The sequence below is a fragment of the Ovis canadensis genome, chromosome 24 (assembly GCF_042477335.2).
Source record: "Ovis canadensis isolate MfBH-ARS-UI-01 breed Bighorn chromosome 24, ARS-UI_OviCan_v2, whole genome shotgun sequence".
Lineage (NCBI taxonomy): Eukaryota > Metazoa > Chordata > Mammalia > Artiodactyla > Bovidae > Ovis > Ovis canadensis.
Genome location: NC_091268.1, coordinates 33845564 through 33872828, shown reverse-complemented (window position 1 = coordinate 33872828; position 27265 = coordinate 33845564). Strand labels below are relative to the sequence as shown.

The following is a 27265-nucleotide window of genomic DNA, read 5'->3' as shown; positions in this document are numbered from 1 at the left end:
ATTGCATAGGGAAAGACTTACAGGAGTTTTTACTTTGCAGTCATTCACGTGGTATCTGAGTGCTGGGAGGAGGTTTTTCCTTGGAAATGTGAAGATGACAGAAGCATACACAATAGGATAAAGCAGCTGAAAGTGCTCTGTGGTACTTTTGCTTGAACGAGGCTTAAGATGGTAAGAATTGCAAGAAAGATTCTTTTTCTCTTAGTCATATCATCTTTCAAATAGCATCCTCCTGGTCCACCCAGTTGTCATGAGATTTTACAATTTGCTCAAGCTTGGGATCATTGGTCCTAATGTTCAACTAAGAAGTTTCTTGATATATTTGGTTGAAATTGTGGCCTGCTAAGTTGGTCTCTGACCATGGTATCAGATCTTCTGTTTCTTTGCTCTGTAAGTAGATCTGAGTGACATAGTTGTGTCTTGGTCGGGACTGTTTCTGTTGTGACAGGAAAACTGGCATCTGGCTTATGCTAAAGGAGAATTAATTGGCTCATACAACTGTGAGGTTCAGGCTTTGATCTGACTTTAGGTACAGTTGGATTATACAGATCTTTTTTCTGTCCCTCTTCCTTTTCTTATCTACTAAGCTTTAGCAATCAGCTTCCATCATGGAGCTCTGGAAAAAAATGATAAATGTGGCCTTAATGAATTTGGATTTTTTTTTTTTTTTAAGAATCAGCAAACATTTAAATGTTAGCAAACATCACCTTTGTTACCATGTGATGAACATGAGAGCCGTTTAGTAGAAATGTGGCTCTAGAAACTACATCTGTACATTTGTGGTCATTCAGGTGCCCCTCTAAGAAGACAGCTGCATGCAGTCATTTATCATCTGTATATTGGATTCCTTTCTCATCTTTTGACTCATTTCATAGTTTCCTTTCTTGCCTTTCTTAGATACAAAGACCATATCTCAACTGCAGTTAACTATTTTTCATCAGTAACTACTGAATTCTACAGGTGACTGAAAAGTGAACAGTTGATGTGGCGATTCGGTGTTTGAGGAATGATTATCTAGTAAATGTAAATTATCAGGTAGATGTCTGGGATGGCTGGTACCATATGCTAATTGGAAGCAGGCAGTTGGTGCCTAACCAGTGGTTTTACCTTCAGTGTGACATAATGAGGCCTGTATTCTGAGGATGAGCTACAAGCTAAAACCAGAGTTAAAGAGTATAGCGGTCAGGCTATTTTTATTGTGGTACCATGGAGCAACATCAGGTCAAGAAGCAACAGTTAGAACTGGACATGGAACAACAGACTGGTTCCAAATTGGGAAAGGAGTACATCAAGGCTACATATTTTCACCCTGCTCATTAACTTATATGCAGAGTACATCATGTGAAATGCGGGGCTAGATGAAGCACAAGCTGGAATTAAGATTGCCAGGAGAAATTTCAATAACCTCAGATATGCAGATGACACCACCCTAATGGCAGAAAGTGAACAGGAACTAATAAAAAGCCTCTTGATGAAAGTGAAAGAGGAGAGTGAAAAAGTTGGCTTAAAGCTCAACATTCAGAACACTAAGATCATGGCATCCGGTCCCATCATTTCATGGCAAATAGATGGGGAAACAACGGAAACAATGACAGACTTTATTTCTTTGAGCTCCAAAATCACTGCAGATGGTGACTGCAGCCATGAAATTAAAAGATGCTTACTCCTTGGAAGGAAAGCTATGATCAACCTAGACAGCATATTATAAAGCACAGACATTACTTTGCCAACAAAGGTCTGTCTAGTCAAAGCTATGGTTTTTCCAGTAGTCGTGTATGGATGTGAGAGTTGTACTGCAAAGAAAGCTGAAGAATTGATGCTTTTGAACTGTGGTGTTGGAGAAGACTCTTGAGAGTTCCTTGGACTGCAAGGAAATCCAAAGAATTGGAGCTTTTGAACTGTGAGCACCAGAGAATTGATGCTTTTGGACTGTCGTGTTGGAGAAGACTCTTGAGAGTCCCTTGGACTGCAAGGAGAGCCAACCTGTCTATCCTAAAGGAAATCAGTCCCGAATGTTCATTGGAAGGACTGATGCTGAAGCTGAAACTCCCAATACTTTGGCCATCTGATGCAAAGAACTAACTCATTAGAAAAGACCCTGATGCTGGGAAAGATTGAAGGTGGGAGGAGAAGATGACAGAGGATGAGATGGTTGTATGGCATCACTGGCTCAGTGGACATGAGTTTGAGTATGCTCTGGGAGTCGGTGATGGATAGGGAAGTCTGAAGTGCTGCAGTCCATGGGGTCACAAGGTCCATGGGGACACTACTGAGTGACTGAACTGAACTGATGGAACATAAACCCAAGATGGCCCTCTGTTTGTAAACAGTAAATTTAGCTAATGAAAAAGCTGGTGCAGAAACACAGAGAGTAACCAGCTTAGAAATCTGATGCCCCTTATGATGTCCACTTTGCACATAAGTGTACAGTCAGACTTATCCAGATCAGTAGTGACAGCAAAAATATTCCAAGTGTGGGTCACTAAAATAATTCAGCTCTTTTTTGGTTATTTAGAGTCATGTGGGATTAAATATGTAGCAGTTTTGGAACCCAGAGACCAAAAATGCTTGATTCTTTGGTATTTGGGAACTTTATAATATGTATGTATTGACTTTGTTGAATTTGGCAAGTAGTATTTGTTCTGGCCAGCGCACAGTGGCCTCAGTCCTCAGACCTCAACTGCATATATATTCTCAGTATATTTGAAGTATGCAAGGTAAGGAACATAAGAATCCTTCAAAAAGAAGAGAGAAATTATTTTGTATAAAGCTAACTGGTCTTAGTCCTGTGACCTAAGATTATTTTACAGAAATATAACCAATTGGTTTATTTTCTTTAAAAAATAATTTATCTTCCCTTCCTTCCTCCCTGTGTTCCCCCATCCCTTTCTTTTTGTAGTTTTGAGATTGGTGGATTTAGAAAGTCATGTGTTCCTACCCATCCCTAACTGGAACTGCTGTCTTAGCTTGCAGTACATTTTAGGACAAAAAGTCTTAAAAACATGAAAATAGCAGACACGCCTCATTTGCTTTGGCAGAGGGAACAGCTTTTTCTTCCAAGTAGCTCTAGGTAAGACCTAATCTCCAAAGGTGATCTTGTAAGTTCCAAATGACAGAAAGCAGAAGACCTTGTGTTTTAAAGTACTCCCTCCAGTCTTTCCTCCTTGTTTGTTATTTTCGCAAGTTTACTTTCTAAGAGGTAGTTTAGAAATGGATACTACCCATTTCCTGACTGTTTCTCAGGTCATTCAGCATTTACATTTGCCAGCTGGTATCAAAGAGACTCTTGTGGTCTTGCTTTGAGACTTCTCAGGGGGATGGCTTTTGCCACTATAGCTGCTTCAGCCCCTGGCAGCTGGGTGTCTGGCATATATAGTGAGAAGTAAAAACATGTGCCCAATTAGCTATACAAATTGTTTGGATGAAAGTTGGAAAGATGGGTTTCTTACTGCTATAATATGTAAAAGCACTAACATTTGCTAGTGGCTTCTTGCTTCTGAATAGACTCTATCTAGGTGGGAACAAATGGGACAGGTGGACTGGATCATTTCCTTCTTTCAAAGAAGTCATCAGAGTAGACGTCAGGTGCCTTGCTGACATTGGCTTTTGGTACCAACATTTGCCTCATTTTTTTTTAAGCTCCCAACCAGGTACAACAATGAACCAGCTTGCTTGCTCTGTTTTCCATATCATCTGTGCTCATTCTTAGTCTTGTGTTTGACTCTTTGTGACCTCCCCCCCCCAGACAAGCTTGCCAGGCTCCTCTGCCCATGGAATTTTCCAGACAAGAATGCTGGAGTGGAGTGCCATTTCCTCTTCTAGGGGATCTTCCACACTCAGGAGTTGAACCCACGTCTCTTGCATCTCCTGCATTGGCAGGCGGTTTCTTTACCACTAACGCCACCTGGGAAGCCCATATGTTTTATGTCAGGGCCTTTTTCTTAGCCTGCAGAAATCAAACTAAGATGATTAGGAGAGCGAAGGCTGCAAAAACAGTGTCACCTCTCACCTCTTGTTCAGATTGGAATAGACTGACTTTCCCATTTTCCTTTGGCTCTAGTAGGCTTGGGCAAGAAGTATGAAAGCTGTTCACTGAGGAGGCAAAAGCCCTGTCCTCAGAAGACTTGCAAATTTAGAACTTCTGCCTCTTTGCATGTCAAAAAATAAGATTGTCCCAGAATATTGGACTTCAAAGGATTTTAATGTTGGGTACATAGAAACTCAGAGAGGTTAAGAGACTTGTTCAAGGACATTCGTCACTTAGGGACATCCCAGACCAGAACTGAAGGCTTTCTGAGACTTTACTCTGATCCTACTGATTCAGTACCTCTGGAGTACAATCACGTATTGATAATGTATTTTTTCTTCTTGGGCCATTATCGTCTCCTTAGGGGAAGAGTATATCCTGGCTTGTGTATGCTCAGTTGCTCAATTGTGTCTGACTCTTTGCGACCATGAACTGTAGCCCACCAGTCTCTTCTGTTCATGAAATTCTCCAGGCAAGCGTACTCGAGTGGGTTGCCATTTCCCACTCCAGGGGATCTTCTCGACCCAGGTACTGAGCCTGTGTCTTGTGTCTGCTGCATTGGCAGGCAGATTCTTTACCACTATGCCACCTGGAACAGCATAGTGAAGAACAGTAAGTAGTGAGACCAGTGATGTAATATGATGAGTTTAGAATCAGACTCCTGGGTTTGAATCCCTTACATTTATAGATTGGCTGTGTGACCTCAGGCCAAATCCCTTAAACTTTGTTCAGTTTATTCCCCTGTAAAGTGAAGATTTTATTTTCTTCCTCATAGAGTTGTAATTGGTTAAAAGTGATAATTCATGTCAGTCTTCTCATTACATGCAACCAACTTAAAAGATTATTGCTATTAATAAACATTTTAAAATCCTCTCTCAACCTGGACCAACCAGATTGACCGTTTGCCTCTTTCCTTTCCACTTTTATGCTCCCAGTCACTGAAGGACCAGAACAAGACTCATCATCTCTGTGAAATTTTCCCACTGAGTAGATTTTGGAGCCTGACAAACTGATTTTATTTCCTAGTCCCATTGCTTAGTGGTTAAGAAACCTCAGTTTCCTAATCTGTAAGACCTCTGACATCATGGGTTGTTGTGAAGTTTGAAGATGATGATGTATATGAAGCATATAACAAATACCAATTCCTCTTCATCAGTCCCTCCACCTTCCTCTCCATAACACTGGTTCATACTCCTCTCTCCTTACGCTGTCTCCATTTGTCTTTGTGTGGTTTAGCCCTTCATGGTCTTTCTGTACATAAGGGGTGATTCTGTTTCAAAGGCAGACTGTGAGTCCTGGAATACAGGGGCTTGCCTGATTGTCACTTCATGGAGCTGCCTAAGAATTAGAAGCACCTTCCTGAGCTCCCTTCTCTGGCTGTCTGTGGAGCCAGAGCATTCACTGGGACCGTGATCTCTGGGACTGCCCTTAGCCCAGCAGTGCGAGCCGCAGACCTGGGGCCAAGCAAGCAACCAAGCCCATTCCCAGGAATAGCAGCTGGGTCTGCCACAGGAGAGGAGGGAGGCTGGAAGCTGATGCCGAGAAGGAAAGAGAGAGGCAGAAGCAGTTAGAGCTGAGATTGGAGGAGAAAAGCTGGAGGCTTATCTTGGTCCAACATAAACTAAGCAGTTACTGCCTTTGATCTTTCAAGTAAACCCTCAGAGCTATGCCTAGAACTATGTTTCCTAGTTTGTAGCTTTTTTCCTCCCTTTATTCTTCCTGCCTTTCCTTTCTTCCCACCCCTTCTTGTCTGACTCCATTTCACTCGTGTATGCCACTTTAGCTGAAACAGACTAGAGTCACTTACTGCAAGAACAGGAGAGCTACTGTGGGCATTTGGGACATCAGCATTCCTGAACTGCCCCAGGAGACCTGGCCTGGCGGCTGATGAGCACTTTTCGAGGAAAAGAGGAGCTTGATCCTGTCACCAGCTTTCTGATAATAACAATTACAATAAAAGCTAACACTTACTGAATACTTTTTATGAGTCAGGTATTAGGGCAGAGCATTTTACATGGGACATCTAATTTCCTCTATCCACCAGTCCATGACGTACACCTGTCCCATTTTAAAGTTATATGCTGATGGTCACAAACTTGGTGCATCACCATGATTCAGATACAGGTTCGTCTGCTTGTGGAGCTCATCCTGTTAATTACTCTGCTCCAGTTTCTCCTTTTCTAGATAGCTGCTTGACCTCTGTATATTTACATTTCTTTTACTATGAAATGGCAGTAATTATTTCCTAGAGCTACACTTCAGTGTAGCTCTTACAATATACTGACAATGAAAAGTGGGATTAATTAATGATGATATTCTGTTAGTAATGAAATTTGGTTCTGGGGAGCCCAGATTGTGCTGAGGCTATCCAATTCAGAGGGATAGCAGGAGACTACTGGGAAAGTAGTTCCATTAAATGAGTGTAAATCAGTACCAAGTTAGAATCCTGGCTTTCTCCAGATCTACACACCTGGAACCTAGTGGAAAGGGAATGAAATTTGGAACTGACTGGAAGATTGCCCCAGATTAGGGGCAAAATTTAGTTCAGTTCAGTCACTGAAGCGAGCCTGACTCTTTGTGACGCCATGGACTGCAGCATGCCAGGCTTCTCTGTCCCTCACCGACTGCCAGATCTTGCTCAAATTCATGTCCATCAAATCAGTGATTTCATCCAACCATCTCATCTGTTGTCCCCTTCTCCTCCTGCCTTTAATCTTTCCCAACAGCAAGGTCTTTTCCATTAAGTCAGTTCTTCGCATCAGGTGGCCAAAGTACTGGAGCTTCAGCGTCAGCATTAGTCCTTCCAATGAATATTCAGGAATGATTTCCTTTAGGATTGACCGGTTTGATCTTCTTGCAGTCCAAGGAACTCTCAAGAGTCTTCTCCAACACCAGTGTTCTAAAGCATCAATTCTTCGGCACTCAGCTTGCTTTATGGTCCACCTCTCACATTCATACAGTTCAGTTGAGTTCAGTCTCTCAGTCGTGTCCGACTCTTTGCGACCCCATGAGTCGCAGCACGCCAGGCCTCCCTGTCCATCATCAACTCCTGGAGTTCACTCAGAGTCGCGTCCATCGAGTCCGTGATGCTATCCAGCCATCTCATCCTCTGTCGTCCCCTCCTCCTCCTGCCCCCAATCCCTCCCAGCATCAAAGTCTTCTCCAATGAGTCAACTCTGCGCATGAGGTGGCCAAAGTACTGGAGTTTCAGCTTTAGCATCATTCCTTCCAAAGAAATCCCAGGGTTGATCTCCTTTAGAATGGACTGGTTGGATCTTCTTGCAGTCCAAGGGACTCTCAAGAGTCTTCTCCAACACCACAGTTCAAAAGCATCAATTCTTCGGCGCTCAGCCTTCGTCACAGTCCAACTCTCACATCCATATATGACCACAGGAAAAACCATAGCCTTAACTAGATGGACCTTATTTGGCAAAGTAATGTCTCTGCTTTTGAATATGCTGTCTAGGTTGCTCATAACTTAACCAAGAGTTAGGCATCTTTTATTTCATGGCTGCAGTCACCATCTGCAGTGATTTTGGAGCCTCTAAAAATGAAGTCTGACACTGTTTCCACTGCTTCCCCATCTATTTCCCATGAAGTGATGGGACCGGATGCCATGATCTTTGTTTTCTGAATGTTGAGCTTTAAGCCAACTTTTTCACTCTCCTCTTTTACTTTCATCAAGAGGCTTTTGAGTTCCTCTTCACTTTCTGCCGTAAGGGTGGTGTTATCTGCATATCTGAGGTTATTGATATTTCTCCCGGCAGTCTTGATTCCAGCTTGTGCTCCTTCCAGCCCTGCATTTTGCATGATGTTCTCTGCATATAAGTTAAATGAGCAGGGTGACAATATACAGCATTGATGTACTCCTTTCCCAATTTGGAACCAGTCTGTTGTTCCATGTCCAGTTCTAACTATTGCTTCCTGATGTGCATACAGATTTCTCAGGAGGCAGGTCAGGTGGTCTGGTATTCCCATCTCTTTAAGAATTTTCCACAATTTGTTGTGATGCACACAGTCAAAGGCTTTGGTGTAGTCAATGAAGCACAAGTAGATGTTTTTCTGGAACTCTCTTCCTCTTTTGATGACCCAACAGACGTTGGCAATTTGATGTCTGGTTCTTGGCATTTTCTAAATCTAGGTTGAACATCTGGAACTTCACAGTTGACATAGTGTTGAAGCCTAGCTTAGAGAATTTTGAGTGTTACTTTGCTGGTGTGTTATATGAGTACAATTGTGCAGTAGTTTGAACATTCTTTGGCATTACCTTTCTTTGGGATTGGAATGAAAACTGACCTTTTCTAGTTCTGTGGCCACTGCTGAGTTTTCCAAATGTGCTGGCATATTGAGTGCAGCACCTTCACAGCATCATCTTTTAGGACTTGAAATAACTCAGCTGCATCTCCATCACCTCCACTCGCTTTGTTCATAGTGATGCTTCCTAAGGCCCACTTGACTTCACATTCCAGGATGTCTGGCTCTAGGTTAGTGATCACATCAGCATGGTTATCTGGGTCATTAAGATGCTTTTTGTATAGTTCTTCTGTGTATTTTTGCCACCGTTTTAAAATATCTTCTGCCTCTGTCAGGTCCATACCATTCTGTCCTTTATTGTGCCCATCTTTGCATGAAATGTTCCCTTGGTATCTCTAATTTTCTTGAAGAGATCTCCTGTCTTTCCCATTTTATTGTTTTCCTCTATTTGTTTGCATTGATCACTGAGGAAGGCTTTCTTATCTCTCCTTGCTATTCTTAGGACCTCTGTATTCAGATGGGTATGTCTTTCCTTTTCTCCTTTGTCTTTCACTTCTCTTCTTTTCTCAGCTATTTGTAAGGCCTCCTCAGACAGCCATTTTGCTTTTTTGCATTTCTTTTCCATGGAGATGGTCTTGATCCTTGTCTCCTGTACAGTTTCTTGAACCTCTGTCGATAGGTCATCAGGCACTCTATCATATCTAGTCCCTTATATCTATTTCTCACTTTAACTGTATTTGATAAGGGATTTGATTTAGGTCATACCTGAATGGTCTAGTGGTTTTCCCCACTTTCTTCAATTTCGGTCTGAATTTGGCAAGAAGGAGTTCATGATCTGAGCCACAGTCAGCTCCCAGTGTTGTTTTTGCTAAGTGTATAGAGCTTCTCCATCTTCGCCTGAAAAGAATATAATCAGTCTGATTTCAGTACTGACCATATGGTCAATGAGTAGAGTCATCTCTTGTGTTGTTGGAAGAAGGTGTTTGCTAAGAACAATGCATTCTCTAGGGAAAACTCTTTTCAGCCTTTGCCCTGCTTCATTTCGTACTCCAAGGCCAAACTTGCCTGTTTCTCCAGGGAAATCTTGACTTCCTACTTTTTCATTCCAGTCCCCTACAATGAAAAGGACATCTTTTTCTGGTGTTAGTTCTAGAAGGTCTTGTAGGTCATCATAGAACCGTTCCACTTAAGCTTCTTCAGCATTAGTGGTTGGGGCATAAACTTGGATTACTGTGATATTGAATGGTTTGCCTTGGAAAGTAACCGAGGTCATTCTGTTTTTTAGATTGCACCCAAGTACTGCATTTCGGACTCTTTTGTTGATTGTTAGGGCTATTCCATTTCTCCTAAGGGATTTTTGCCCACAGTAGTAGATATAATGGTCACTTGTGTTAAATTCGCCCATTTCTGTCCATTTTAGTTCACTGATTACTAAAATGTCGATGTTCAAATCCTTGCCATCTCTTGTTTGACCACTTCCAATTTACCTTGATTCATGGACCTAACATTCCAGGTTCCTATGCAATACTGTTCTTTACAGCATCGGACTTTACTTCCATCACCAGTCACATCCGCAGCTGGATACTGTTTTCACTTTGGCTACATCTTTTCATTCTTTCTGGAGTTACTTGTCCACTCTTCTCCAGTAGCATATTGGGCACCTACTGACCAGGGGAGTTCATCTTTCAGTGTCCTATCTTTCTGCCTTTTCATGGGGTTCTCAAGGCAAGAATAATGAAGTGGTTTGCCATACCCTTCTCCAGTGGACCATGTTTTGTCAGAACTCTCCACCATGACCCATCCATCTTGGGTGGCTCTACACGGCATGGCTCATAATTTCATTGAGTTAGAGACGGCTGTGGTCCAAGTGACCAGTTTGGTTAGTTTTCTGTGATTGTGGTTGTCATTCTGTCTGACCTCTGATGAATAAGGATAAGAGGCTTATGGAAGGTTCCTCATGGGAAAGGCTGACTGAGGGGGGATCTGGGTCTTGTTCTGATGGGCAGGACCATGCTAAGTAAATCTTTAATGCAGTTTTCTGTTGATGGGTGGGGCTGTTCCCTCCCTGTTGTAGACTGAGGGCAAACTTGACCCATGCCTTCACAGGAGACTCTTCTCCTGGCTCTTAATGTACTCCAAGAGTCTCTTTCCCCATTCCTGTTAAAGTACTGTAATCAAATCCCACTGGTCTCCAAAGTCAAATTCTTTGGGTGTTCTCAGTCCCTTTGCTGGTTCCCTAGGTGGGGAAATCTGTTGTGGGTCCTAGAACTTTCTTAACAGTGCAGGAATTTCTTTGATATAATTGTTCTGCAGTTAGGGACAGAAAGTGAGCAACAATTCAGATATCCAGAGGGCACAGCAAATAGCCAGCTTGATTTTATTCAGGATTATTCACAAGTCTTATCCTATGGAGAATCTGACCGCCCCTCCCCCCATGTATTTCTGATTGGTGGTGCATTTGAGGAGGGTTAGTTCTGTAGTTTAAGAAACTGTTTTTGAGCGATACTCATGTGCATGACTCAAGCATAGGCATCCTGTCCTGTCTGGGCCTGGGGAAGCCGAAGCCTAGACCCATTGTTCAGATGGGACAATTTGGGATTTCCATCAGGGTAAGCAGATATTACTTGGCTTTTAATAGTAGCTTTCCTCTGTGGAAGTCGTAGTGCCAGGTACTCTTTATCAGTGTATCCTGACTGAATCCTTACAACTGCTCTATGAAGTAGGTACCGCTTTTCAGGTTGATGAAATTCAGGTTTTTGATCAGGGTCAAACAGCTGGTAGCAGAGTTGGACTTAAAGAGCTAGAGCTTTTAGCCATGATGGGGTCCTGAAACATCACAGGTTTAAGGACTCTGGACTAATTCTAGTCCTCAGCCTCTGATGAGGCTGAGCCTAAGGGCATCTTGCCTGCTTGCTTCACAGGTATGGCTTGTGGGAGAGAGAACAGTGGCTAGGACATCATTCTTAGCTCTGGGCACAGACCATGTGCTGTTCTTTTTCCAGTAGTTGTTGTTTAGTCCCTAAGTTATGTCCGACTCTTTGCAGTCCCATGGTGTGCAGCAGGCCAGGCTCCTCTGTCCTTCGCTGTCTCCCACAGTTTGCTCAAATCTATGTGCATTGAGTCAGTGATGCTGTCTAACCATCTCATCCTCTGCTGCCCCTTTTTCCTCCTGCTCTCAATCTATCCCAGCAGCAGGGTCTTTTCCAGTGACTTGGCTCTTTTGTATCAGGTGGCCAATGTATTGGAGCTTAAGCCTCAGTCCATCCAATGAATATTCAGGGTTGGTTTCCTTTAGGATTGACTAGTTTGACCTCCTCGCAGTCCAGGGGATTCTCAAGAGTCTTCTTCAGCACAATTCAAAAGCATCAATTCTTTGGCACTCAGCCTTCTTTATGGTCCAGTTCTCATATCTGTACATGACTACTGGAAAACCATAACTTTGACTGTACGGATCTTTGTCAGCAGAATGATGTTTCTGCTTTTTAATATGTTGTCTAGGTTTGTCATAGCTTTCCATCCAAGAAGCAAGTGTCTTTTAATTCATGGTTGCAGTCACAGTCCACAGTGATTTTGGAGCCCACTAAAATAAAATCTGTCACTGTTTTCATTTTTTCCCCATCTATTTGCCATGCAATGGTGTGACTAGATGCCATAATCTTAGTTTTTTGAATGTTGAGTTTTAAGCCAACCTTTTCACTCTTTTTCACCCTCATAAAGAAGCTCTTTAGTTTCTTTTCACTTACTGCCATTAGGGTGGTATCATTTGCATATCTGAGGTTGTTGGTATTTCTCCCAGAAATCTTGATTCCAGCTTGTGAGTCATTCACTTTGGCATTTTGCATGATGTACTCTGCATGTAAGTTAAATAAGCAGCATGATAGTATACAGCCTTGACATACTTCTTTCCCTATATGGAACCAGTTCGTTGTCCATGTCCAGTTCTAGCTGTTGCTTCTTGACATGCACTTGTTTCTTAGGAGACAGATAAGATGGTCTGGTACTCCCATTTGTTTAAGAATTGTCCAGTTTGTTGTGATCCACACAGGCAATGGCTTTAGCATAGTCAATGAAGTAAATGTTTTTTTGGAATTCCCTTGCTTTTCCTGTGATCCAGTAGATGTTGGCAATTTGATCTCTGGGTCCTCTGCCTTTTCTAAAGCCAGCTTGTACATCTGCAGTTTCTTGGTTCACATACTGCTGAAGCCTAGCTTGGAGAATTTTGAGCCTTATCTTGGTAGTATGTGAAATGAATGCAATTGTGCCATAGTTTGAAATTTTTTTGGCATTGCTCTTCTTTGGGATTGGAATGAAAACTGACCTTTTCCAGTCCTTTGACCACTGCCAAGTTTTCCAAAATTTGCTGACATATTGACTGTAGCACTTCAACAGCATCATCTTTTAGGATTTTGCATAAGTCTGCTGGAATTTCATCACCTCCATAAGCTTTGTGGAGAAGGCAATGGCAACCTACTCCAGTACTCTTGCCTGGAAAATCCCATGGATGGAGGAGCCTGGTAGGCTGCAGTCCATGGGGTTGCGAAGAGTCGGACACGACTGAGCGACTTTACTTTCCCTTTTCACTTTCATGCATTAGAAAAGGAAATGGCAACCCACTCCAGTGTTATTGCCTGGAGAATCCCAGGGATGGGGGAGCCTCATGGGCTGCCATCTGTGGGGTCACACAGAGTTGGACACGACTGAAGTGACATAGCAGCAGCACCATTAGCTTTGTTCTTAGTAATGCTTCCTAAGGTCCACTTGACTTCACATTCCAGGATGTATGGCTCTAGGTGAGTGACTACACTCCTTTTGTTGTGGTTATCTGTGTCATTAAGACCTTTCTTGTATAGTTCTTCTGTGTATTCTTTCCACCTCTTAATATCTTGTTAGGTCCTTAACTCATTCCCATTCTTGGATGAAATGTTTCCCCTACTATCTCTAATTTTTTTTGAAGAGAAATTCTCTTCCTTAGAGAATCTTCCCCATCTTGTTGTTTTACTCTATTTCTTTACACTTCATTTCAGAAGGCCTTCTTATCTCTCCTTGCTTTTCTCTGGAACTCTGCATTCAGTTGGGTATATTTTTCCCTGTAAAGCTATTTGTAAAGCCTCCTCAGACAACCACTTTGCCTTCTTACATTTCTTTTTCCTTGTGGTGGTTTTGGTCACTGCCTCTTGCACAATATTATAAACCTCCATATATAGTTCTTTATGCACTCTGCCAGATCTAATCCCTTGAACCTATTCATCACCTCCACCATATAATCATAAGGAATTTGATTTAGGTCATACCTGAGTGGTCTAGTAGTTTTCCCTACTTTCTTCAATTTAAGACTAAATTTTGCGATAAGAAGGTCATGATCTGAGCCATGGTCAGCTCCCAGTCTTGTTTTTGCTGACTGTATAGAGCTTCTCCATCTTCAGCTGCAGAGAATATAATCAGTCTGATTTCAGTAGTAATCATTTGGTGACGTCCATGTGTAGAGTCATCTCTTGTGTTGTTGGAAGAGAGAGTTTACTGTGACCAGTGTGTTCTCTTGGCAAAACTCTGTTAGCCTTTGCCCTGCTTCATTTTGTACTTCAAGGCCAGACTTGCTTGCTACTGCAGGTTTCTCTCAACTTCCAGCTTTCCATTCCAATTCCCATGATGAAAAGGACATCGTTTTTGCTGTTAGTTCTACAAGGTCTTGTAGATCTTCATAGTCAACTTTAGCTTCTTCTGCATCAGTGGTTGAGGCAAAGTGATGTTGAATGGTTTGCCTTGGAAAGGAACCGAGGTCACTGTTTTGTTGACTGTGAGGGCTACTCCATTTCTTCTAAGGGATTCTTGCCCACAGTAGTAGATATAATGGTTACCTGAATTAAATTCACCCATTCCTGTCCACTTTAGTTCACTGATTCCTAAAATGATATTCACTCTTGCCATCTCCTGCTTGATCACATCCAATTTCCTTGATTCATGGACCAAACATTCCAGGTTTCTATGCAATACCACCAGACACATCCACAGTTGAGTGTCATTTCTGGTTTGGCTCAGCCAGTTCATTCTTTCTGGAGGTATTAATAATTGCCCTCTGCTCTTCCCCCATAGCATATTGGACACCTTCCAACCTGGGGTGCTCATCTTCTGGTGTTACGTGTTTTGCTTTTTCATACTGCTCATGGGGTTTTCATGGCATGCATACTGGTGTGTTTTGCCATTCCCTCCTCCAGTGGACCACATTCAGTACACTTCACTATGACCCGCCCATCTTGGGTGGCCCTGCACAGCATGGTTTATAGCTTCATTGCATTACAAAGCCCGTTCACCAAGACCATGCTGTGATCTATGAAGGGGCTTCTGATATGGGTGTTAAGCAGTCTAGCTTAGTGGTAAAATTGAAAGTGAAAGTCAGCTCAGTCACGTCTGTTTGCAACCCCATGGACTATACAGTAGAAGTCCATGGAATTCTCCAGGCCAGAATACTGTAGTGGGTAGCCTTTCCCTTCTGCAGGGGATTTTCCCAACCCAGGCGAACCCAGGTCTCCCGCATTATGTGTGAATTCTTGACCAGCTGAGCCACAAGGAAAGCCCAAGAGTGCTGGAGTGGGTAGGCTATCCCTTCTCCAGTGGATCTTCCCCACCCAGGAATCGAACTGGGGTCTCCTGCATTGCTGGCAGATTCTTTACCAACTGAGCTATCAGGGGTTTTTCAAGTCAGACATATCAGGTTCTTCTTGTGATCCTGGGTAATCTTCTTTGTACCCCAACTTTTCTGTCTTTGAATGGAGTTGTGGTAAGCATATATGAGTCTTATTGTCCATAAAGTGCTGTGTATAATGCATGCTGTGATATCCAGTGCTCAGTAATTGATAATTGCTCTTATTGGGAATTAGCCAACAGCTAGTGTGTTCAGGGAAGCTTGCAACTTTAAAACACTTGAAGTGTGGCCATCCTGTGACACAGGGCTGAGCCCCTGATTAAACCTGAGAAATCTCTTGGTGCAGAACTGTTTCCCAAAGAAAAGGTAGACAGTAAAGAAGGGAGCCCATTAGGTAATCAGGGGACCACACTCACCATCAGATCTGTAACTGGCTGAAACCATCACTTGCTTCAAAGGAAAGGACTGGAATGGAAGGAAGGGATCCAGCCTTCTGGCACTTTCTGACTAATCATCTGTCTAAATTGATTTCCTACTCCTTTTTTTCTTTTTATCTTTTGGATATGTAAAATACCTTCAGGTTTCAGCTGGTTCTGCTATGTCAGGTCATCAAAGATGCTCTCATGTGGAGGGCTTGTAAATGGGTAAATGGATTAGAACCTCTTTGGTAGGTCCATCTGTTCTGTCCCTACTTGAAGGCCTTGGCACCAGGATTTGGAGGAAGCCGGTATAATATAGCATCTGTCCAATGGGAGCAGAGGTGAGTGGCCTAGGGTAGGTGAGTCAGTCAGAAACCAGGAAATCCTCTTATCGTGCCAGATACCTGGGCTTTCCTCAGCAGCAAGAACTGAGCAGCAAAATCTGGTGAGTCAGCGTGTCTGGGAATTAGAGTTGCCAGTCTGTGAGTATGTGGGATTTGTGTAAGTTTGGGCCTTTTGTTTCTTTCAGCATTTCAGTCTTAGAAACACAGATCTGGAAACCAGACAATCCATGTGGTATGGTGCTGTTTGTTTTGGATAATTTGGCTTGAACAGGTTGCTTCTCATGTATTCTGGTCTTCTAAGAATTAACCCCCTTGCCTTTAAAAATTATTAATAAGTTGTGCTATGACTTACTGGCTGTACTCTAAAAGCATAAAAAGGCTTCAAAAAACTTACTTGGGTCTGTCATTTTCCACACTAAAACTCTTCTGAAGGGGCTTCAGTGTGTTTTTGAAACGTAAGTGAAACTGCAAATCCAAAAAGGGCATGTATAGTCATGTCTGTCATTTATTCTTTTTGAAGGTAGAGAATGGGACACACCCTGATACTATATGATTCCAATTAACACAGGAATGATTATGGTCTTCATTTTAAACTTGTACACTCAGAACATACCCTTAGAATCCCTTTTGAAAATAACTCTGAATTTATGCAAGTATTATTTGGAGGAAGTAAAGTTTAAAGCTTCAGCTTTCCATTAAAACACCCTTTTACCCTACTGCCAGTCTCATTAGAGCTTTGAATTTGGATTGTGAAGGTCCATGACTCTAGAGCTGGTGAGACATGGGTCTGACATTGATTTGGTCCACTTTCCCTGCTATACTTCCAAGTTTCTATTAACATAATTTCAGAGGCTGCAATTATTATGCTCTGCTGTGCTGTGCTTAGTCACTCAGTTGTGTCCAACTCTTTGCAAACCCATGGACTGTAGCTTGCCAGGCTCCTCTGTCCTTGGAGATTCTCCAGGCAAGAATAGTGGAAAGAATACTGGCAAGAATACTGGGTTGCCATGCCCTTCTCCAGGGGATCTTCCCAACCCAGCACTTGCACCCAGGTATCCCGCATTGCAGATGGATTCTTTACTGTCTGAGCCACCAGGGAAGCCCAAGAATACCAGAGCAGGTAGCCTGTCCCTTCTCAAGGGGATCTTCCTAAGCCAGGAATTGAACTGGGGTCTCTGGCATTGCAGGCAGATTCTTTAGTTAGCAAAATTTTACAAGCACTAAATTTTAGATGGATTTTCTGGTAGCCTAGTTGAAGGTAAGAATGAGTCTAAGTAGATAAAGTGTCTCCAGAGAAATCACTCCTTCCTAGCCAAGAAATTTCTAGCAATCTTCCTATAAAACACTTTTTAGTTAAAAATAAGTAAATCACTGTGATATTATGTATTAGTGCAGACTTCTCTTTTTCATCTATATGTTATCCTATCATTTAGAGATTGTATTTGGGTGAATCAGCCCTTCTTTTAAAATGGAGACACCTTCTTAGAAGACTAAGCCTGCAGGCCCTGTAGGGCATTCACATTTAGTGTGAACTTGACTTTCCTTCTACATACTACCTTTGTGAGAGGGGTATTTAGAGAAGAAGCTCAGCGGCTGGGACCCTTGGCATGGAATACAGTCCTGGTGGATGGCTCCCATAGGTGGATAGAGTCAGGGTGGTGGAGAAAGGGCTTGCAAATTCTTTACCTCATCTTTAGGGCATTATGAAACTATATATAGTTATTTTGGATGTGACCACTCTTTCTCCTTGTTCATCCTACTTAAAAAGAAAATCTGGGAATTTTGACATTAGAGACTAGAAATGAACCTTTAGTTTGTACCTTTGGTGTTAAGACAGGTTCAGATAACTTTCTTATGTGATGGCAAATTGGCAAGACAAATTTCCTTTGGAATATTTCTGGCAAACCCATAGTCTTCCTGATGCATTCTGCACATGAATTCTTTGTGATCTATGTTAACCTTAAGAATTTTAGGAATTTCCATTATTGGTTCTCCATATGTGTTATAGCCATTACATTTCCAAGGTGAAAGTGTAGGCTTATGAGGAAGGTGATGGTGAACTTGGGGTATTTCTGCTAGTTCATGGTTGACTCATTGCAAGAATGGTGTTGCACCGTGCAGTCTCTGGAGGAGAGCTTGCATACTCTGTCTTCCTGTACAGTGGTGATTGCTCTTTAATTTTCTTCTAGGTTGGCTGGCTCCTCTGGCTGATGGCATGTTGAGGCACATGGGCCAGTGGCAACGAGGGCATCCAATCCAGAGAGGGCCGCTCTAGAGGCCAGGCCACCAGCATCATGGGCCAGTGTGTCACCAAGTGTAAGAATCCCTCATCAACTCTGGGTAGCAAGAATGGAGACCGTGACCCCAGCAGCAAGTCACATGGTAGGCGGAGTGCAAGCCACCGTGAGGAACAGCTGCCAGCCTGTGGCAAGCCAGGTGGAGATATCCTTGTCAATGGGACCAAGAAGGCAGAGGCTGCTACTGAGGCCTGCCAGCTGCCAACATCCTCTGGAGATGCTGGGAGGGAGCCCAAGTCAAATGCCGAGGAGTCTTCTTTGCAGAGGTTGGAAGAACTATTCAGGCGCTATAAGGATGAACGGGAGGATGCAATTTTGGAGGAAGGCATGGAGCGCTTTTGCAATGATCTATGTGTGGACCCCACGGAATTTCGAGTGCTGCTTTTGGCTTGGAAGTTCCAGGCTGCTACCATGTGCAAATTTACCAGGTTAGTCACAAATACTTGGTGTCACCAGGTGAACAGAGGAGGAAAGAGAGCACCATTGAGCAGTGGTGCCCAGCTAGGATAGAAGTGGGCACCAACGATCCTTGCCTGAAGTTGTAAATCCATGTTGCCAAGCTGCTGTCCCACCCCACTGCTATTTCAGACTTTTATCTTTTCTTTCACTCCTTTTGTCAACTCACTTACTTCCTTACTCAGGGTTTATTGTGCACCTATCATGTGTCAGGCATTGAGTGCCACTGGGGACGTGCTTTAGTCACTGTATGAAGCTTGTTTCCCCTTTTAGCTCTCCGAACAATACCCTTAGCCACCCCATGTGCCAGTAAGGACAACTGGCCCCAGTTATCAGCTAGTGCGTGCGTGCACAGTCACTCAGTCATGTCCAACTCTTTCTGACCCTGTGGACCATAGCCTGCCAGGCTCTTCTGTCGGTGGTATTTTCTGGGTAAGAATACTGGACTGTGTTGCCATTTCCTCCTCCAGGGGATCTTCCCAACCCAGGGATCGAACCCATATCTCTTGCGTTGGCAGGCTGATTCTTTACCACTGAGCCACCTGGGAAGTCCTGTCAACCTGTAGTTATGTCCATTGTTATGATCATGCATCGTGATAGAGATTATTTGTGGGAGACAACATGGCAGGGTCACTGCAAAGTGTGGTTTGCAGAGCACTGGATTATAAGTAAGAAGAATTGACTTTGAGAACCCCTAGATAAAACTTGTAGTCCCTGGGTAGGTTACTCAGCAGATCTCAGATGTTCTATCTTCAGAACATACAGAATCTTGAAGAACATGATCAGTGTGAGACCATGTTGTAAGCCAGAAGTGTTAGATAGAGATGTTAAAAAATATGCATACAACTTTTGCTTTTTAGTAAAAGAACTTTGATCCCTGGTGGCAGTTTCCCCAGGTTCATCCAGAATCTTTGGACTCCAAAAATTTTCCTTGGCAGTAACCAAAAATATTCCCAAAACAAACAACCCCTATAGAATCAAAAGGAAAACAGGAAGACTCCCTCCCCATCTCCAAGGAAAGTCTACAGCTTAATCACTATTGTAGAATGAAAAACAGCACAGAGCAGGAGACTTTGAGTTTAGCTTTAGAAAGATGAATATATGAATGAATGAACTATTATCAGCTGCCTGGCACTATTAGAAGTTGATATAATAACTTGTTTAGTTAAACCCTATGAAGTAAGGTAGTATTCTCACCATTTGGCAGATGAAATAGGATCGCAATTAGTAGAGGAGTTGGAGTTCAAATCCTGACAGCCTCATAGTTATGCTCTTAATTATGATACTGTATCGCCTCTCAGTAAATGATATCATTTGCAATTATTAATTGTGCCCCTCCTTCCTGTTGCAGGAAGGAATTTTTTGATGGCTGCAAAGCAATAAGTGCAGACAGCATTGATGGGATCTGTGCACGGTTCCCTAGCCTCTTAACAGAAGCCAAACAAGAGGATAAATTCAAGGATCTCTACCGGTTTACATTTCAGTTTGGCCTGGACTCTGAAGAAGGGCAGCGGTCACTGCATCGAGAAATAGCCATTGCCCTGTGGAAACTCGTCTTTACCCAGAACAATCCTCCGGTATTGGACCAGTGGCTAAACTTCCTAACAGAGAACCCCTCGGGGATCAAGGGCATCTCCAGGGACACTTGGAATATGTTCCTTAACTTCACTCAGGTGATTGGCCCTGACCTCAGCAACTACAGCGAAGATGAGGCCTGGCCAAGTCTCTTCGATACCTTTGTGGAGTGGGAAATGGAGCGAAGGAAAAGAGAAGGGGAAGGGAGAGGTGCACTCAGCTCAGGGCCCGAGGGCTTGTGTCCCGAGGAGCAGACTTAGTGGCTCTGTCTCAGGAGCAGCAGCAAGGATCTGCCTGCTGCCCTGCAGTCAACCAAGGAATTGGACCTTTCTGGAAATTACTGAAGATCCGGATATTTTCTACTTTACACCTTTCTCTGCCTTGTATCTGAAAGGGCTCTAAAATGCTGTATCCTGTTTTAGGCACTTTCTTCACTTTTGGTTATTTTGGTTATTTCCCTTTTTTGGGGAGGGGTCCCCCAAAATATTTGAACCTGGCTACATGTTGTATATTTTTTTTTTGAAGCCTTCAGATAGAATAAGCCTGCCACTTCTTGCACAAGTTAGATTTTTTTTTTTTTTGGTGGGGGAGGGTGTAGAGCAGGTAGTAGGGAATGGGACAGTTAGGTTGAATTATCATTATAAAATGATAGTGCCAGATCTCAGTTTTGCATATTCTTGTTTTTCAGGGCAGGTCTGTACTGTGTGTAGTGCTGTTTACATGGTTGAATTTAGGTTGTAATAATTACTTTTAAAGATTTACACAGAGTTGAATTTTGAATTAGCAGTGTTAACTGTTAACCACATTGCATTAATTCCCAGGCGATTTAAAGTTCTTGGAGAGCCAAGGCCGGCCAAGAGCGTTTGTAGTCTGGTGACGACCCCCTTTTAAGCTAATTTATCTGAAACTCTTTATTTTTCTCACTTCTTGCTCATTCCTTCTTTGACCTATTGCATTTCATGTTGAGTTTATCCATCAACATGCTACACCTGTCAGTCAAGTGAGCAGTTTTGTTAGAACACATTGTACTGAGAACCACTTAAGCATTGAATGCAGAGAAAGCAGTGCTACCTCAGTTTTGCTGGAAGTAGACTTTGATAGTTTTCTTTCTTTGATGAATTTTCTGTATTTTCATGTTGTAAGTGGAAATACGTTTTTTGTTGTTTTTTTTTTTTCATTTGCTTTGGAGCCAAAGTTTCTGTTCCTGGTGGTCGGAAAACTGTGCCTGCCGGCCAACTGACTTGAAGGAAAACTGTGGTATGGAGCTCTGCTTGAATTTTGTTGTTTTTTTTTTTTTCCTTGAGTATCATCAGCTTACTTGTCTGGCAAGTGCAGGAGCCTGGGGTTGGCCTGAACTCTGCCAAACAAATACATAAGTGTATTTAATAGTTAAACGTGTGCCCTTTCCCTTCTTGCTGCACCTGTGTTATCACTTAACCCCCAGAAGTTATTTATTTTCTTCTTTGTTAATGTCAGGCTTATTTGGGGTAATGTGATGACTATTTAGGTTTACATGACCCTCCTCACCTTATCCTACCCCCAAATATGTATATATACATATATATGTATATATTTTACCTATATAATATATATATATATATATATATACACATATATGTATCTATATTCCTTTGTTTCTTTGCCTGCTAAAACTAGCTATAAAAGGGAGCTGCCTTCAATATACAAAGTATAAGAGTGTCAGGGAGAATCATAGTGAAGGCTTTTGAATCTGAATTTAGATCATTTTCATTAAAGATGAATTTTCTCAGTCCTTTCCTCACAAGAGGGAGTCCCAGTTCCCTAGACACCTCCACGTGCTTGCTCTGTAAGGCCAGCTTAGGCTAAACTGCCACACAGGAGCTGACTGGTCCTACCTGGTTTTAGTAGAGGGTCCTCTTATTTTTCCATTAAAAAACAATGTCTTCATAAAACTGTACTGGAAGGATGGATGGCAGGAACTTGTACCGTTCAGCTTCCAATACTTTGGAACAGATTCAAAAGGGAATTTTTAAATAAAAATTTATAAAAATATTTATACTCTTGAGGCAGTGAGAGTTTGTCTATTAAATATTTGGAGTTTCCTCCCTCAACTTACCCCCCATCTCCCTCCCAGGTATATGTTTCTTAGCCTGGGCAGGAATTGCTTATTTTGAGTTCTTTTATTACTAACCTATGGCTCTGGGCTCCCATCTTTACAAAGATGATTTAAGGAGCTTCTGCAGTCAATGCTTTTGTAAAATTGGTATTGTCATAGGGAACATATATATATTTTTTAATCCGAACCCTGAGAGTTGCCCCCTTTACAGGAGTGGATGGGAAACTAAAGTCAGCCACAGTAGTTCGCAATACTGCTGGAAAGGTCCCAGTCCAGATATCTGGCTTTGTTCTAGCCTAAGACACAGATCCTTGTAGACAGTTTCTAAGGGTCTTAGCAGGTTCTGTGGGCTCAGTTGAAGTCAAGGTACCTAGGCTGAGGTATTGAGACTGCCATCTCATCCAAGTCAATTTACAACCCCATTTTTCCTCAGTTCTGGATTGGGCAGAGGTTAAGGTTAAAACCTTAACCTAGCAAGCTGCTTCTAGCCAGGTAAAGCTTTTTCTGTCTCAGATCAGAAGGGTGTATGGAGAGGACACAAAATGCTGAGTATCCTAAGGACTCCGGAGGAACTGGATTCCTTCCCCAGCCTACAAGAAAGCATTCCATGCATTAGGTGTGCTATGATGGATTTTTAAAAAAACACTCAGCTTCCTCATCAACAAAGAGCCATTTAAATATTTTTGGTTATATATTTAATGGTCTGTTTGTTAACAAATGCAAATTAGAAACGTGAAAAGGGAGTGGTTAGGGAGGGACTTAGTTTCCTTCCAAGTTTGAGTCTTTGATGCAAAGAATTCAAGCTTATGCAGTCACGTGGACCAATGCTTGACTTTCTCGTGGCTATAGGAAAAGCAGTTTTCTGCAGAGGAATCCAAGATGGAGTGTGTGTGTAGGGTTTGCAGTTACACTTCTGGGAAATGAGAGGTTGCTGTTCTTCACCTACAGATAGGTTTGCTGCTTAATGAGTGAGCAGTAATTGTGTTGAAGAGGTCAATGCATGCCCCTCAGGTAAGCCAGTGCACACTTCACTTTAAACAATAGGACACCAGAGTGATGTGGTGGTGGTTGGTCAGGGGCAGGATGTGGATGCTATTTAGAAAACAGGCAAATACCAGAGCGACTAAAACAAACGGGGTGTGTTGGGTAGTTGTTTTTTGGCAGTAGTTTTGTGTGTGAGCTTCTACGGTATTTCTTTAGCAGTTGATTAGAAAGCAATATGAGATGAAGTGTGCTTCACTGCATTGCTCTTCCCCTATACCTGCCAAATGTGAATGTATCCTTCTTAACCCTGCCTCCTGTAATGAAACTTTGCTGTACTTAGCCTCAGCAGTTCTCCCTGCCAGATGTGCTCACATGTGTGAGTTTGGTTCAAGATTCCATTTCTACCCTTCTGGTAAGAAAAAAATGTAGAGCTAGGTAGAGATCCAAATTTCAGCCAAGCCCTCAGGTTCAAGGAAATCCAACAGAAAATGTACAAGGCAGTGTTTTCAATATTAAACTTTCCTAAGGAAGGCACAAACTAGCCTTCTTGGAGAGGAAGAAAGGATTAAGCCACACATTTATTAGTGGGTCTTAAAACAGTATGGAAATTCAGTTCTCAGTGCTGGAGCCTGCAGGGTGTGGGACTCCACAGTTCATGTGATGGCTGCATATAGTATACTACACCAAACTGTATTAAATAGTGACGGGAAATTACTTAGAGAAAGATCTGGTATAAAAGTTTAAAAACCAAAACATCTGTATTTTGGGCCATGTTTGGTTTGCATTGAAAGTAAAGTCTTCAGTGCAGTGAGCCCCAAAGGTATGAAGGCTGGAAGAAAGCTGCTGCTAGGTTTGTTTTGCTGTAGTAGCCCACTTTGCCACTCTTCTTGTGTGTCTGTTTGGTTAGTGATGACCTGAACATCTTGTTAACTGCCTAACTGACAAAGGTCTTCCCTGGGGGACTCAGAGTACCTGGGAGGCCCTTGTTTAAACAAGATGGACTAAAAGGACTATTAAGTTATTAAAGTGTTAATTGGGACTCATTTGAGAACATGTAACATTGATCCTCCTCTTACTCCACAGTTTTCTGAATCATATAGAGGGGTTTCCCACCCACTCCCCATTCAGAGTTTACACCTTTGTTAAGTTGTAATCATTAGCATTTATCCAGGTTAACCTTGACTAGCACTGCCTTACATTGAGGATCTGCAGGTGTTTTTCCTCACTGAAAAACAAAATTGAGTAACCATCAGATTCTGTTTCTGATTCAGGTGCTGGAGTTATCACATCCTTCTCCCTATTCCTCTCTTTGAAAACTGAGCCTGCTCTTTTACCACCCACCTTCCCTACAACTTTCAACATAAATCTTGCATATTGCCAAAGGAAGCCATTCAGCAGCTGCTGTGGTTTTTTCCCCCAACACATTTATTCTGGGAGAAGTGTCTTCCTTCTGACCCTGGTCCTAGCCCCTTGAGTCTGTTATTAATTGCTCTTACGTGTTGCACTAATGAATATGATTCTAGGTTTCAAAGGAGGGATTTGAAGCAATAGGCAAATGGGGCTTGGATAAACTCGTACTACAAATAAGATACCCTGCCTTATCCCGCTGAGGTGATGAGTCCACTGCTCATGTGACCCTCCACCTTTGTGGATTCCTCTTGGTTTGTGACCAGCGTGTCTGTTTCTTGAAGTTGTACAAACTTGTTGACAAAAGTCAATACTTTGATTTGTATTCTCTGCACTGTTGCACTCTCCAAATGGCTCCTTGAATATTTTTATTAACTTGTTACACACATTATTGTCTACTTTTTTATTTGGAAGGTAATCTGCTGTTGGACTTAATAAATTTGTTTACTTGACTAATGACAGTTCTGCAAGAAACAAAAAACCACCCCCCAAACAAAAAGATATTTGTGACTTCATTCTGGGGTGAGCTTTACCCACCAGGAGCCTCTTCCAACATAATGGATGGCAAATCCTGTGCTTTGGAAAACCGTCCAGATCATACAGGATCCCCAGCTACATATATGGATGTTGATCTCCCACTCACCAAGTTTAATGGCTTTTCAAGTCCCAGTACTTACAGGCAAGAAGCAAATGCGCCCTCACAGGGCCACTACCTAAACTGTCTTACCAACTGATGTGGATTCCCATGAAGAATAAAAAGTGAATTAGAACTCTTAATAGTTGGCTCCTATATCTACTAGGTTGGCAGTGATTAAGGCAAAGGAGGCAAGCTGAAAACTGTTAGGTGCTACTGTTCTGTGATCTTTGGCAAGTTAGTGAAATTCTGAGTTTCCTTTTAGTCATCTATAAAATCAAGAGAGACCGTTATTTCTATCAATGTTAGGATTTAAAAGAACATCCATGATTTATAAAGCATCTAAGACACAAAGTTTAAGGTTTCCAAAGGCTGTTAGGTAATGCAGGGAATCCAGATATTAGGAGGATTGGAATGGTCACATGACCTTTCAAAAGTCACTGCCTCTCTTGGGGACTCAACTTCCCTATGCCAAATTGGGAGGATGGTGGGCTTAGAATAACATGGTCCCTAATGGCTCCCTCTGGCTCTTACACTCTAGAAGTCTAACTGTAGTAGACCTTGTTTAGTCACTAAGTCATGTATGACTTTTGCGACCCCATGGACTGTAGCCTGCCAGGCTCCTCTGTCCATGGGATTTCCCAGGCAAGAATACTGGAGTGGGTTGCCATTTTCTTCTCCAGTGGATATTCCCAACCTAGGGATTGAAACTGTGTCTCCTGCATTGATGGGTGGATTCTGGACCACTGAGCCATCAGGAAATCTAGGGGATGACTTTTTCCTCACTTAAAAAATGGACTTATTTTGCCAGTTGGCTCTTGAACTTGTGTCTTCTTTGGCTTCTTGAGTTAAAGAGCCCAATCAGGGCCTTACAAATAAGAGGTATGGGAAATAATAAAGTGAAGATTACTGATTTGGGTGCTTGTATAGAATACGGGACCATTTACTCAAAGTGTTGTCATGGTGCTATATGGCTAAAAACCAATTTTTGACTAGATAAGGGATAAGCAACTAATACTATTACCAGATAAGTATGTGGAATGGTATACTGAAAGTAGTTCTGAGGGTTCAGAGTACTGTAGTCAACTAACTCAGCACTGGCCTCTTCCTTCCCCTCAAATCCAGCTGCCAAAGTACATGGCTGGGTTAGCTTTGGAAGTCATTCTCTAACTCTGGATTTTAACCTAGACCCTAAAGGGTTACTCTGCCTGGGAAGTTAAGGCAAGGGAGCCAGCCTAACCTCTCCCACCTCCTTTGCTATTACTTCCAAGGATGCCCTCTCTTATGAAAGCTATAAGGCTCTTCTATTACATTCTTCCTATGTAATATTCCTTGATTCTCTTCTTAGCTTGTGGGATGCTGGGAAAGTTAGTGAAATATGGCAGCAATGCAGTCAGCAGCAGAGCATCTAACGCTAATGTTTTGTAATCCGTGCTGATGAGGACTCTGGGCCCATGTTTATCTGGGGTGTTGCTGCTGAGAATGTGAGTGTATTACAATACAGAGCTACAAAATAATATGGTACTAGTGTGAGACAGGACAAAAGACACAGACATAAGGCTCTTGAATACACAGACTACAATAAAGCCTCCTTTACTGTGTAAGTAAAGATGAGTAATTGGATAAAATATAAATATTTGGTGAAAAGTTATGCCAAAGTAAGTTCTAGGAGGAATAAAGGTATATGTGTAAAAAAATCATTTAAAAAATATGTAATATAATCAGTGGATATTAAATTATCTCTGGATCAGTCAAGACTTTTTACGCATAAAAGCAAATAGAACAATATCATTATAGACAAGAAGAGACTTCTAAAACTCTTAAAAAACTAGAAACATTTTTGCAATAATTGACAAATGAACACTACATTTGTAAAGAGAACTTAAAAATTCAGAATGGAAAATTCATTATGGAAAAGACAACAGAAACATGGGCAAAGGATATGGACAACTCTAAAGAAAAACAATTGGCCAAAAGCTTCTGGAAAAAATAGTAGATGACAATCTAAAGGGTATTTGAATAAATAGATTTTAAGTCCTAAATTAAACCTAAAATGAAAAACTTTTAAATCTATCAAATTGACAGAGATTTGAAAAAATGCTAGCAAGGTAAAAACTTTTCTGGAATCAAAAA

The 27265-nt window shown here is 42.1% G+C and overlaps 1 protein-coding gene across 7 annotated transcripts in view; it reads left to right on the top strand.

The window, feature by feature from the left end:
• The window catches only part of DCUN1D3 (defective in cullin neddylation 1 domain containing 3), a 48511-nt gene extending 27105 nt beyond the window's left edge, over nt 1-21406 (top strand). For 5 of the 7 annotated variants that reach the window (XM_069570301.1, XM_069570300.1, XM_069570302.1 and 2 more), the window contains 2 exons: nt 17874-18409; nt 19789-21406. In XM_069570301.1, coding sequence (XP_069426402.1) covers nt 17979-18409; nt 19789-20272 — 915 coding nt within the window. In that variant the 5' untranslated portion in view covers nt 17874-17978 and the 3' untranslated portion in view covers nt 20273-21406. Of the gene's footprint in view, nt 1-40; nt 172-17873; nt 18410-19788 lie in introns of all 7 variants that reach the window. The other 2 variants (XM_069570304.1, XM_069570305.1) reach the window with 1 other exon arrangement.
• Nucleotides 21407-27265: the final 5859 nt, after the last annotated feature.